The following is a 13,883-nucleotide window of genomic DNA, read 5'->3' as shown; positions in this document are numbered from 1 at the left end:
GCTGTGTCAGATTGAGAAAAGTCTTGGTTTGCTAGAAATACACCAAGTCCTGTCAGCTACAGTCGGATTTCCCCAATTCACAGCCCTTAAGGACTGCATTTCTGTTCCTGACAAATTTCTAGTATAAACGCAATAAACTTATTTTCTACACTGGGTTAACTTGTTCCAGTTTCGAGTAAAGAGAAAATACTGCTATCGATAGCTTCATGCCTAGCTGTATTGCCCTTCGGCATGCTTTCGGCATGCTACTGGCTGACCGCAAATGGCTGCGATTGGGAGAATTTCCAGTGTGCAATATGCTCCCTTAAAGCCTGTTTATCCCTTTGCTGAGTTTTTGAATAACCCTCCTCTCCAAGGCTGAGGAAAAATGATGCCTGACTGGAGCTGTAATTATACAGAAGTAGGAACCTTAGGATATACTGTTGCTGTTTTCATGTTATTTGGACTTGCTGCTATCCAAATTAGATGAAAACTGGTATTAAAAAAAAAAAAAAAAAGGGCTATTACCATAACTTTAAACTACTGTCACCACTGCAATAATACGAACTTGTGAAAATCCTATGTTGGAGGCTATTCCTTGGATTAATTCATTTTTTGCTTAAATATGCCATCGATGTTTTCTGTATGATATTAAAACCTCAAATTGATTATGTCATACTTTCTGCAAAAAATAAATCACAATAATTGTATTTACCCCTCATGCTTTTTTCCTGCCTTGCAAACACTGTCTAAAATCATTGCTAAATCTGCTGCTCGCATCCCTTCACCAGAGGAAGAAAATGTGCAGTATCATTGCAGATGTGATCGTCTAGGATGAGTACCAGTTACTTTGCAGTCCATTCCCCTTAGCCTTAAGTTACGGTACTGTTCCTGGCTGGTCAGCAAAATTGAATAGCAAAACTGGATATCATCCGAACACTAAAAATACCGTTGTTTAAGCTTCCTCAATGATTTTGCTAAGAAATTTATAAATATTCCACCAACAAATGGGCATTCAATCAATGGGACCAGGCTAGAGCTACTCCAGAGTGTATAAATAAATAAATAATATTACTATTAATAATAATAAAAAAAATATCCAGTCTGAAATATGTAGTGTGGGTTTTGGGTCCTCAGTACTGGCAGTTTCACTGTTCATATCTTCTTTCGGTCTGCACTACTGGGTAGACATAGACATCATCAGTGTCTTCTTCAGGCATAAATTACAGTGTATTTCCACGGAGGTCAAACCATATCTCTTTCAGTGCCTCAACTATAGCTGATATGAAATTAAAGGAAGCTGGATTGTACTTCTAGATCTTGAGGCTGTGGTTATGGCTTAAGGCTGTGGTTTAGTGGAAACAAGAACCTACTTGGAAACAATTAGGAAATTATTTGGCCGTTTTAGTGCTAGTGTTGTATCTCAACAGGTGTGAAATGATCCATTGTAACCAGTAATCAGTAATTCAGTAGTTACTGCTTGGTATTTGTGGTCTGTACTAGCCAAAATAGTTGAACTGCTGTAATCTAGTAATCACTTGAGCAAATGGTACAAGATTAAGATGTACAGTGTTCTTTGAGCATCTTTCAATTTCAAAGGAGCAGTCATACTCACTGGTTCTGAAACTGGATCAATGTATGACACTAGATACCCAGGCTTACATATAACAATTTATTTGGAGAAGCTTGCAGGTGTCCATAAAAAAAAAAGTGTGTGTGTGTGTGTATGGGGGGTGTGTGTTTGTTTGGTTTTTGTTTTTTTAACTTAACCTCCTCACTGTTCTGTTGGTCACAGTGGTGTTTTAACATAAGCATTCTTGACCTGTCACATAGCTTTTCAGAGTTGTAACAGTGTTAAATTGTTAGAGGAAAGTGTGTGCATTTGTTTTTTTGTTTGTTTGTTTTGTTTTTGTCAGGCTTATCCTAACATCTTAATTTGTAGGTATTTATAAAAATATTACTGCCTGGGATAGAGCTGTAAGCCAGTAAAATAGTAGAGAATGGCAAGTGCCTTGTTAACAGCCTAGAAACTGGTAATAAAATTGACCTGATATCTTGAAATACCTTTCTCTTCTCTCTCTCTCTTTTTTTTTTTTTTTTTTTTTGCCTATAGATACACCCAGTATCACAGCTAAACTAATTAATGAACAGAAGGAAGATAAAGAAAAAAAGAACTATGAAGAGAAAGAAAAAGTTAAAGCAGAAAATGGATTTCAGGACAATTATAGTGTTGTTGTTGCTTCTGGTATGTTTTTTTCTTCTACCTGCTGAAAGATGGATTTCTCTGAACATTAAATGCAAAAAAAAGAAAATCATATCAACCAGTAATTCATTTTATTACTAAAGATGGTTAGCAAAAACTTGTATTGCCGTATTAATCTAGCTGGCTGTTTACTGGGAACTGGCCTTTGCTGTTTGAGGCACTGCTTCTAATGAATTATATGCTTCAACAAATTCATACTTAAACAAGTGTATCTGTGGTATGCTATGGATGCTGTGGCTAGTGCATTTTACAGAATTTCAAAGAGCCGTACCTTTGCAGTGGCTGGTGTGTTAAATTTGATCACCCGCTCCCACAGTGTGATTTTGGGGAATAAAAGGGTTCTTGTACTTTGTGTAACAACTGTGCAAAAATCTGTCAGATGGAGAACATGTATAAAACTATGCTATTCCACCTGGAAAGTGCAAATAGAGTTTTTTCCTCTAGAAAGTAATCTGGAAATTGTTCTGAAAGCATTCGTGTAAACCTGTCTTCTCCAAAATTGGTATAGAGGCTATAGCTGAACATGGTAATTTTGCAGTGGAACAAGAAGGTTACAGTTCCGGCGATGGCTGCAGAGATCATTAGTCTTTCAGTTTGAACTTCTGGTGTGTGAGAGAGATTAATGAACTTCAAACTATCCTACCTTTCTGCCTTTATAGAGCTATCTCAATTTCATTTACACTTCATGAAGCATGAAGAAGAGATGCGGATTTTCCTTTGACTTCTGGCACCAATGTTTCTCAACATCCTTTATTTCAGGATTTTAGATGTAGATACAACACTGAATTCAAGTGTTTAATAGAGCAGTGGTTTCACTGATCTTTGTATACATCTAAAGCAACACAGTTGATAGTTAATTGCAGCAACTTTATCCAGAAAGGTGTTTACAATAGCTGCCACCTAAGCAGAGTAAACATGTTTTAATAAGATCCAAAACATTTGTTCGTTCAAGTGAAGGGTTAAAACATGAATAAAAGAACCCAGGAGGAAAAAATTAATATTTCAAGATTGAAGAAATGGCATAGCATAGCCAGCCATGTGTTATCCCAGTCATATCTCTGATCATACTGCTTGATATATCTCATTCCATTTTTTAGAAAGAAAGAGACTTAAGTTTTTCTGTCTTTTTGCCTGCATTTCTTCCAATTAGGTAAAACAATTAAAAATGTAAATTTATTCCATTTACTTTTGTTCTTACTACCTGTTTATGAAATCTTCTTTTTGTCTACATTTTCATATGTTCTGTTTTGTACCTTTTCAGTCTCCTCAGAGATTCACCCAGCCAGTGTTTAACTTGTTCCTTGTTTGTAAAATTAATAAAGATTTAGAGATGCTGTTTGGGGCCTAATCTCCTGAGAAGAGCTAATCTAGTAGACTGAGGTGATCGGAGAATGTGCTGAGTATTATAATTGTTTCTACTGAACAGCTAAAATCAGAGCATAGCATAGCATTTCAGGTGGGGCGGCTGTTAACTTTCCAGGTTCTCCTGGCTGCTTATAAGGCCATATTCACTGTGAGTCTTTGTATATGGACCCAGCTACCCGTTGACTTTTTTTACTTGGTCTGTCACCTCCATGGAAGAGTATGTGATAGTGGTATAGTTTGGCTGAGCCTTGAGTCAACTTAAACTGTCCAAAATATGACAGTCTTGCTACATAAGCTCAATAAGCTTTTCGTCTACCTATGCTGCCTTTTAGTCTTCCTGTAGTTCAAAGGTTTTGACCTAGGCAACTTTAAAAGCATGTTCAAAGGTACCTTTCATTGCATGTGCTACTATCAGAACTGCAGCTGAAGTCATCTTGGTAGACCAGGCAAGTAGGCTGTATGCTGAAATATCTGTCAGTTTGGGAACTTTTTCCCTTATTTGCCTTCAGCTGAAAAAACAACCTAAAAGGTTTTACCATAGGCCTCATTGCTGTGCAGTCCCTTCGCTAGTTTAAGGTAGAATCAGAACAGTAGTTTTTGCTTTTTTATGAATGATATGATCTAGTAGAGTTATGTTTGGGGCTCAGGAGAATCCACAACCTTGTAAGTGTATAAAAATAGTGGGGTTAGATCCAAACAGATTGTATACATGAATGCTTCTCATATTTTTTGATTTGTCTGGGCTGAGAAGTTGGACCTTTTTCCTAGCATTGAAGACATGGAGTACATTGCATCTTGGCTAACTGAAGTTATTAAATACCAGAATAACTTTGAATTTTTTACTTATATACTAGGTTTGAAATCTCAGTCAAAAAGAGCTGTTTCATCCACCCCCCCACGCCCACCATCGAGACGAGGAAGAGTGATGGCGGATAAAGTAGGTACCTCTTCCTCAGGAGGAGAGTCTTCCAGCAAGACCATTAGTGTTCCAGTCTTTCACCTATATCATAAACTTCTACCAGGTAACTTTAATAACTGTCTTTAAAATTTAAAACAATGGTCTTTTGCAATAGTTGGTATGTCATTAGAAAGTAGGTGTAATGCTGATGGACTTCTGTATATGTGTATTCAGCCTTCTGAAGGGTAGAGCACTGCTGTAGTTGGTAATTGCTTTCAACCAAAAGTGGAATATTGCAACAACATTGTAGCTTGATGAAAATAATGAATATGCTGATTTTCCTTGAAGTTTATTTCCTGGTTCCTAAACAAGATCTAAGAAAAATTTCCCCTTTAGCTGAGGAATAAAAGGGCTTTTTTTTTAAGGTGACTCACATTTTGTTTGACTTGCAAGTCAGAATTAAACAGGTAGTTTTGCCCTGTTATTTCATGTTCTGAGTGGGCAACCAACATCTATTGCTGTCTGGAAGGTTGATTTGCCAGTTCTGGAATATTCTTGAGTGAATTCCATAATACTTGTGTCTTCAAAACCAGCACGTCTTAAGCAGTTTGTCATGTTTTATGTAGAGTAGGTATGTACTCGGGCTTTATCAGCTATCTGGACCAAACTATACACTTTTGGTGGCAAATTTGTGGTTGGGGCACAGATCAGAGGAGAAATAAATTTTAATGAAGACAGATCACTTGTTAAAGAACTATTATTTCAGCAAAAGAAGAGTTGAGAATCATTAGAGAATAAAGAAACTCTCCTACAGAGAGAGGGATTGGTGTGACTGGAATTCTTAACGTTAGAAAAGGGATAAAGTACAGGGACATGGATAAAATATTTTAATATTATTCAGAAGAGTTTCTCATCTATTTTAATCAAAGTCATTTTCACCCAGTACAGAATTAAATTTTTTTCCAGTTTGACCATTTTTACCTTATGGTTGCACACATTTATGCCACCACAATACAAGGATGATGAAGGGGTGGGATTTAATAGTAGTGGGCAGGCAGTACCTGCTTAAAATGCACATCAAATTACAGCCATAGCTTTTTGTTGCGTTTGCCGAGTGCTTGAGCTTTTGGCACAGAGCTGCCTTAGGGAATGTTGGCATAGTTCTTCAACAGGCTCTTCCAAACTGATGGGGCCCCTTTTCCTAAGAGAATGAATGTTAGAAGTAAGGCTTTGGTTTAGAGCCAAATAATACTTAGTCTGCTTGGCATCTGTGGTACAAGTAATGAACAGCACCCAGACAGGCATGTTAAAATAACCCAATCATAATTTTCTGCTCTGACTTGATGCCATTGTTGTTTAGGCCAACCATTACCAGCTGAAATGACACTTGCCCAGCTTCTAACTCTGCTGTATGACCGTAAACTCCCTCAAGGCTACCGATCAATAGATTTGACTGTTAAGCTTGGTTCCAAAGTCATCTCAGATCCAAGCTTATCAAAAACAGACTCATTTAAACGTCTGCACACAGAAAAAGGTGAGTGTTTTGACTTTTTTTGATATCTTCCTTTATAAATGTTTTTATTTCGGACAAAAATGGCTTTGTTTTTCTTGGTGAGAAGTAGCATTTTTCTGTATCTTCTTGGATGGTGTTCCTGCGTTGTTCACCACAAGGCAAGTGCTAAGCTTCGTGATAATGAATGAATTCACAGCCTGTGTCTTCAACTGTGTGTAATAAGATGTACTAATAGAGTGGTTCTTGTTTCACTTTTGTTTCTTCACCATATTGTTGGGTATGATGTTATTATTTGATTGGATAGACACCATGTATTTTTCTTGACGTGTATACCAGTTCCCAGTGGTAAGTATTTGTGCTGATAACTAGGGCAGATTAAGCAACGCAGGAACTGTGTGTTTGAAGCTGTATCTGTTACAGAAGCCTGCAGCAGCTCAGTTACTTAGATGCTTCTTTGATAAAAGGGAATTCTTCTCAAGCCCTGAAGATCTCATAATTCCAGCTTTTAAGAACACTGTTTAGTACTTTTTAATAGTGTCCGTTTCTTGTTAAGGTTTTCCTAATCGTTTGCTTATCTGTCTGCTCATAGTATTTTCAGGGATTTGGGGGGGGGGGGGGGAGGTGTATCCAGGGAATCTGGCTTGAAGTATTTTGACGTCCTTCCTTTAGGGAAGGAATTAGAGGAATGGGACCTTGAAATTAAGCTAAGGTGCTCTGCTGATCGCCGGGCTGCTCACACAGCATGGAATTAGGAAGTTAATCATTTGGTTACTTTAAGATAGAAGCTTGTGGTAAAAACTGTTCATTAAATAGATAAGTATTTTTCTAGAAAAGATTGAGTAGAGAGTTGAATAAGAAAAGAAAAAACAACCAAAAGACCTATTTTCTGGCTTGCTGGTCTGAGCTAGGTATTTCCTGATTGCATCTAATGGCTTTAAAAGATTGATGGATATACAGATCTCTCGTGTTGAGAGGCTTCTGTCTTTCATACACAGTTTTTATTTTATTTTTCTGTTTATTTAAATTCTAAACCTATAATAAATATTTTTCTGTTATTTTAATGAAACTTGAAAATAATCATTTGAGGTTTGGTTTATTAGTAGGGTTACATGTGAAGACACATGCATGTGAAGAAATTTTATTGGATTGCTAGTCTTTCTTTTTTAATTTGAGACTAATGCTTTTGAAAAACTGGCTTTGTCATTGCAAATCTATTGAGCCGTCATACAATAGAGCACAATCTTACAGTTAACATTCAGATGTCTCTCAGTTACCACTCATCAGTTTTGCAGGTTTTCCTAGTGCTCTGTAAAAAGCTTTTCTAAATTAATATTTTTCCACTTATTGCTTAAAATAGACTTTCATTTTGCCACCATCCATGGTGGATAGAGTTTATAGCTTAATGTGGTGTCTTGAGAACTGCATTTGTTACTACTGTATTTGATGAAAAGCATGCATTTGTGTGATTCAGCCTGAGGAGAAGCCCTTGTTTGCGAGACAAGCAGTTTTACATGGCAAGTTGATGCCTTTAGTGAAAACGTGCAGAACATTCATGGAAGTGAAATGATGTAAATTGGTAAATGGTGTAAATTTATAAGAAGATTAACTAAAGTTACACTTTAGTATACTGCAGAGGCATATGTAAGGGTTAAGGGTAACTCCTTGCAAGAATGTTTACTGGGCGAGGGGAGTAGCAATGTGTTTGCACACCTAATAGAAGATCTGCCTATACCCTTACTCACTGACATATATTTTTAAAGTACCTGTGTAGAGAAGCATATGGTGTTACAAAACATTGCACCTTAGTTGCATTTTTAGTATTTATGTATGTCTATTTTTTATTTTCCTTCTTCAGGAAGGTTCACAGCTTTTTACACTGTAATGTAAATTCTGATCAACATGTGAGAAGCAGAAGGGTTGACTCTTCCTTTAAAATACTTATTTTAAAATCTTCATTTTAAAATCTTCCTTGGCAAGGAAGCAAATCTGACCTTTCCAGGGGTCAGATCAATTCATGTCATCACAAGCAATCGAGCTGTAAATACTGTTCAGCCTGGCGTGGTGGAATTCTCCACTTGGCTGATAGAAGGCAGTCCAGCATGTTCAAAACCATCTACAGCTGCTATCTGTGCTCATAGGGAAAACTTTACAGAAGCAGTATCCTTCTGTGTCCTTAACAGCAGCATTCAATGTTGAATGCACAGAAAGTCTTATGTTTGGGGTCTTTCTTACAAGGATTATCTTGCTTTGGAAATGTCGGTGAGCTGTTCTATTTCTAGTAGTCCTTCAGGCTGAATTAAGAATTGATGTACATACCCTTGATATGAGCTTATTAGGTTGGCTACTTTGATCCCATTGCTCTATAGAGATGTGCTCCTTCCCACAAGGTATTCATGATGTCCTTGTAACCTGGTGCTTCTTGCTCATTTAAAAGTTGAGAATCTGGATAGGGACCTGCTGTTTCTTATTCTCTCTCAAATTGGAGAAGAAAAGATTTCAAAAAAAGATTAAAAAAAAATCTGCATATAAAATGAAAACAAAATGCACATTAGTTTTGGTAGCTACATGAACTATAGTGTGCTTCTGTGTTTTTATAGGTACATAACAAATGATAATATGTATGCCTACGCGCATTTTAAATATAATCATGCATTTTCAGCTGGGTGTCAGACTGCTCACAGCACAAAGATACTTCTGGCTTCTGGCTGCTTGACTGGGCTTTATTGATGGTGAGGTAAATGATGGGAATGGGGAAATTAAGGAGAAATTTTCTTCAACATTTTGGAGGAAAAAAAAACAGAAGACCAATTTGTGTAAAATTATTTTTCCTTTCTTCAGCTATGAACTCTTTATCAAAGGGTAACAAACCTACTCTTATCTCCCAGTTGAAAGGCAGAATAAAAGAAAATACATTGTCATACTTTCAAAGCTAACAAAATTTTGAAACCATAGATCAAATTTTAGTAAAACATTAAATTTTAATAGTAGGTAACTTTGTATAAATAGTCTCAAGTTATGGCGCAAATCTGGCATCATTGCCAAAAGGTACTAATGCCTTTTCTTTTTGACATCCTTGTACTGATGTATTTCAGGTTCTTGACTCAGGTTCTGCTGAAGAAGGAATTGCTACATTTGAAGTTCATTTTTAGGTAGAGGAGGAAACAAACACAATGTTGATGATGCTGTATTAATTTCTGTTTCCATCTGTTTTTATAGAACATGCAGATTTATTGGGGCCTTGCCCTGAAGATGAAGCAATCAGCCCTGGCGATGAGTGTATGGATGCAGTGCTAGATGAATCACTTCTTGAAACAAGTCCCATTCAGTCTCCACTGCAAGTTTTTGCAGGAATGGGTGGATTGGCCCTCATTGCAGAGAGACTCCCTATGCTTTATCCTGACGTAATTCAACAAGTGAGTGAAAAAATCAGCGTAGAAAAACATGCTAAGACTTTAAGAGCAATGTTTTTCCCATGTTTCAGTATGGTCCAGTTTGACATCTTAGTTGTGTGGAAGCTTCTTTAAAGTAGTCAAATGCATGACTCCACTGCACAGTTGAGCTGTACATGCTGCTTCCCTGTGCATGTTGTGGTTTGCTTGAGTAAGCACGTCCTTCTTGTGGAACAAAAGCATGAATTCAGTGTTACTGCTTGCCTCGCTTTTGTTAATTCCTAAGATACCTTGCATTTCTGATGGAGGGTTCAGTAACATAAAGTTGCTGTGCTATGAGGCCATACTTGCTTATCATTTGAATTGCCTGTGTAAATGTACCCTCAGTGTTGTTTTTATGGTTAAATGAAATCCAGTTCTCAAAGTGGATCACGTAGAGTTTCTCTTGGAGGCACTGATACAGTTTACAAAAGCGTCAACAAGGGCATTAGTGTGGAATTACTGCTTTGGCTACTTTCCTATGTACACGAGCCACCAGTATTAACAAGGGAAAAATAATCACTGAATTATTCTAGCTTTACTTGGCTGTATTTTTGAAACTTTCTGCTGATACTCCTAATAGAAAAAATTATGAATGGCTATTCCCTTTGAAATTAAGTTAATCCTGAGTGAAGTGTGCTGTTCAGTACCTCGACTGCTAACCTGTGGCAGGAATAGCAACCCTGTAGTGAGACCAGGTAATTAATAGGAATCCTTTGTTAATGACAGTGCAGTTCAGGAAGAACCTGTTAGATACTGGTGAAACATTAGAGAGAATAGTTCTCTGAAGATATTTTAGATGTCTAGTACCAAGCCTTTTTAAGAATTAAAAATGAAAGGAGTGTGTTCACATATGCAATTATTATATTTTGAAATCCAGCGAGGTAACATGTGGTCTGCATTAAGAGACTGATCCATAGATTCCTGTAACAGACGAAGGGCAATTTATGACTGTGAGAAATTTGATCCCTTTTTCTCCCTTTTTTCTGTAGTCCTGAGAAGATATTCTCTTTAACTTTTTTTTTTTACTTGAGATATAAATTTGCATTCAGATATTTGATAATAATTCTGTGATCCATAAAAAACACATTAAGTACAAATAATACTAAATGGAAAATTCATGGTTGAGACTGATAAATTGTCCAGACTCTTTGTTCATTAATTCTACTTCTAGATTTCTTTAGGCCACTGATAATTCTGATTCTGTAAACTCTGTATTTTAAGGTTTCCTTAATTATTCTCCTAACCTGTAGGTAACTGGAATAAATGCAGCTAAACATGACTGTGACATCTAATCAGGAATTTGGGTTTCTGAGTAAATTCTTTAAGGACTTTTCAGCTTAATCTTTTCCAGTTTAGATCAGTCTGGTGGTAATTACATCAAATTTCTCTTTGAAAATATTTAACTGCATCCTCTTAATGCAAGTGTTACATTTTACATTTCTCTTAATAAGTGGCATCAAGATTTAAAAAAAAAAAATCCCCATGTGAAAACTGTAAAAGATTTTAAACATACACATGAAAAATGACTAGAGAAATACTAGCATAGCCTTTTTTCTGTTTAGAGCTCTATCCTCAGGGTATTTAAAAATATCAGATCAAGCAAAAGGTTGAAAAGAAAATGGAAGTATTCCTGTGAGTTGACAGGATACAACTTTAAAAAAAAAAAAAAAAAGTTAACACTAATCATTCTTCTCTGATGTAAGAAAATTTATGTAAAGTCATGAAGAATAAGACACTTTGGTTTTACTGTATGCTGTACTACATATATTACCTTTGTCCAACATTCTGTAAGGCTGTTATTTCCTTGGATCTCAAGGTAATCAGGGTCAAGCTTTGCCAGTGTTTGCTTGAATAAGAAATCTAGAGGAAAAAAGTAGACAAGTAGCTGATATGTTCATACCTGATTTAGTAGGAAGTATTTTTCCCCTTCAGTCAGCTCTTTTCAGAATTGCACTTAGAGCTGCTGTTTAAAGGTATGTTAAAATAACTGAAAGTACCTGCTAATTCTTACCCGCAAAGGCACATATTCTGATGCTGCTTTTGTTAAAATTGAGGATTCGGGTTCCAGTTTGGCAGAAGAGAATGAGTAGATTAAAAACCTCTTTGGAAAAGGAAATTCCATCACCTTCTCAGCTGTGACAGGTCTGGTGCTTGTCAGCCCCCTTTTGCTGAGCTTGCTGGGCCAGTTCAGCTTGCTCTTCCTCGCCCTGTCATGCCCCTCTTCCTCTCGCTTTAGGAAGCAATGAAGCAATTTTCTGTCAGTTAGTGGGGCTGAATCAGCTCAAAGGAAGCAAGACCGCCTCTGTTCAGTAGCTCCAAGCTGTTAGTTTGGCTTGGCTGAAATTTCAGCTTAAGCATTTGTCTCATCTGCAGCTGTTAGACCAGACATGAATCTAACCCTGTATGTTAAAGAGTAATGTAAATATTAGGGCTGTTTAAAAACAAGAGGGTTCGGTCTAGCTACCATTGAAATCATAGGCCTTTCACAATTGACTTCAGTTGGGTAAATTAGACTATATTAATGAGCTTCCAAGAGGAAATAGGTTACTTTATGCCGATATTGACATTTGCTTATGGAAATATTAACTCTGTTTTAATAGGAATTAAAAATTACTGTAAGTTGTCATTCTAACCTGCAGATGATTAGTGTTACACTGTACCTCCTTGCAAAGATAATTTTAAAAAGATAAGGAATAGTTACTTCTATATCCGCTGTTTAATTAACATTCTCCTGAGTGCTGTATATGATTGTAAAACAGCACGACCTTTCTGACTGCAATAGAGGTGCACTGTTTTTGTTAAATTTGTCAGTGCGTGTCCCCTGTTATTTGACTCGCTTGCATTTAGAAGGAAGGAAGGGTGGGGAGAGACTACTTCATGCCATCGTTGTCTTTACAAATTAAAACAGATTCACTCCTTTTTCCTCCAATTGCTACAGCCACTAATTCAGTAGAGCAGTACACACTCAGAGGTGCCTTCTCACATGATGTGATCTCATTTGACTGTTAATTTTTCACAAAACAGCTAGGAAGGAACATGGACCTAAGCCATAGGATACATAAATAAGTACTGATGTGAAAATAAATTTGAAATTTTAAATACAGTTGCATCTGTTCATCTGAATACCGTGAAAGCCTGAAGCTTCTGTAGTGTTTAATTATGTGAGGGACCTGGACATCATACCTTAATTTTAGGTGAGCGTATGAATGTTTTCTGGGGAACTGTACAAATATCCCCCTTATATTCTGATTCACATCATAATGCCTGGCTGAACAGTCCTCTGTGCAGTATTAGTTTGAGCAGAAATACAGACTGTTGTGTTAGAGCATAATAATAGTAAAATCCACCAAATAAGCCACCAAAAAAGCCAGAAAGGAACACAAAAGAGTTACTACAAGACTGCTAGGATAACCGGAAGTTGTCTTAATTTTAAGCAATTATGGTTGACTGTTCTTTTCTGATATGAAATTAAAAATAAACTAGTTCAATTCTCACTGTGGTAAATGTTCAAAATAAATTGGCCATTTCTTATTTAAGAGGCTGGTATATAAAATAATCTTCCATATTTTTTATTTCAGTGTAATTTGTATCTCCTGTGCATCTAGATTTAAACAACACTTTTTAACTGAGGATTTTAGGTTGGCGAAACACACTTGCTTATTATGTAGGTGGGACTTCCTGGGATTGTTTTGAAGGTGCCCTTGTTATGCCTTTTGGCTGGGGCCTTTACCTGTAGAGGGCAGTGAATTTCCTGTGACTTTTTAATTATGTTCTGTGTTGAGATTGCATGTCCTTTACATCCCAATTCTAATAAAAATTCTGCCTTGGTGACTAACTCAGTAACCACAGAAATGTTGATTGTTTTTGTTATTTCAGGTGAGCACTCCAGTGGTTACATCGACCACGCAGGAAAAGCAGAAGGACAGTGATCAGTTTGAGTGGGTTACCATTGAACAATCAGGGGAGCTGGTGTATGAAGCACCAGAAACAATCGCTGCAGAACCTCCGCCCATCAAATCAACAGTTCAGACCATGTCCCCCATACCCGCGCATTCTTTGGCTGCCTTTGGTTTATTCCTTCGTCTCCCTGGCTATGCTGAGGTGCTGCTAAAAGAACGGAAACATGCTCAGTGTCTGTTGAGATTGGTGTTGGGAGTTACAGATGATGGTGAAGGAAGTATGTGCTGCGATTATTATGTTTCTTTGTAGACCACAGCTAGACTGTTTTACTTGAATTTATTTACGGTGTAATGCTTTAGCAGGAAGTTAGAATTGGTTTATGCAATTTGAAGAACTGTGTTGCTAGCATCCTTGCTACTGTATTATCTCTAAATATTAAATTCTTTCTGGTAAAGTTCTGTGGAGATCATCAGTATTCCAGAGTTCTCATCTAGATGTCAAAGTAATTGTAGTATAGGTGCTTCTAACGCTTGC

At 36.9% G+C, this 13,883-nt stretch overlaps 1 protein-coding gene across 3 annotated transcripts in view; it reads left to right on the top strand.

The window, feature by feature from the left end:
* The window catches only part of BIRC6 (baculoviral IAP repeat containing 6), a 200,987-nt gene that overhangs the window by 119,985 nt on the left and 67,119 nt on the right, over positions 1-13,883 (top strand). For all 3 annotated transcript variants that reach the window (XM_067293270.1, XM_067293269.1, XM_067293268.1), the window contains exons 58-62: positions 2,093-2,224; positions 4,462-4,629; positions 5,866-6,039; positions 9,235-9,431; positions 13,326-13,626. In XM_067293270.1, coding sequence (XP_067149371.1) covers positions 2,093-2,224; positions 4,462-4,629; positions 5,866-6,039; positions 9,235-9,431; positions 13,326-13,626 — 972 coding nt within the window. The remainder of the gene's footprint in view (positions 1-2,092; positions 2,225-4,461; positions 4,630-5,865; positions 6,040-9,234; positions 9,432-13,325; positions 13,627-13,883) is intronic.

This window comes from Apteryx mantelli, chromosome 3 (assembly GCF_036417845.1).
Source record: "Apteryx mantelli isolate bAptMan1 chromosome 3, bAptMan1.hap1, whole genome shotgun sequence".
In the NCBI taxonomy this organism is placed as follows: domain Eukaryota; kingdom Metazoa; phylum Chordata; class Aves; order Apterygiformes; family Apterygidae; genus Apteryx; species Apteryx mantelli.
Note: the sequence above shows the minus strand (reverse complement) of the source record. Positions and strands in the feature narration are given on the sequence as shown.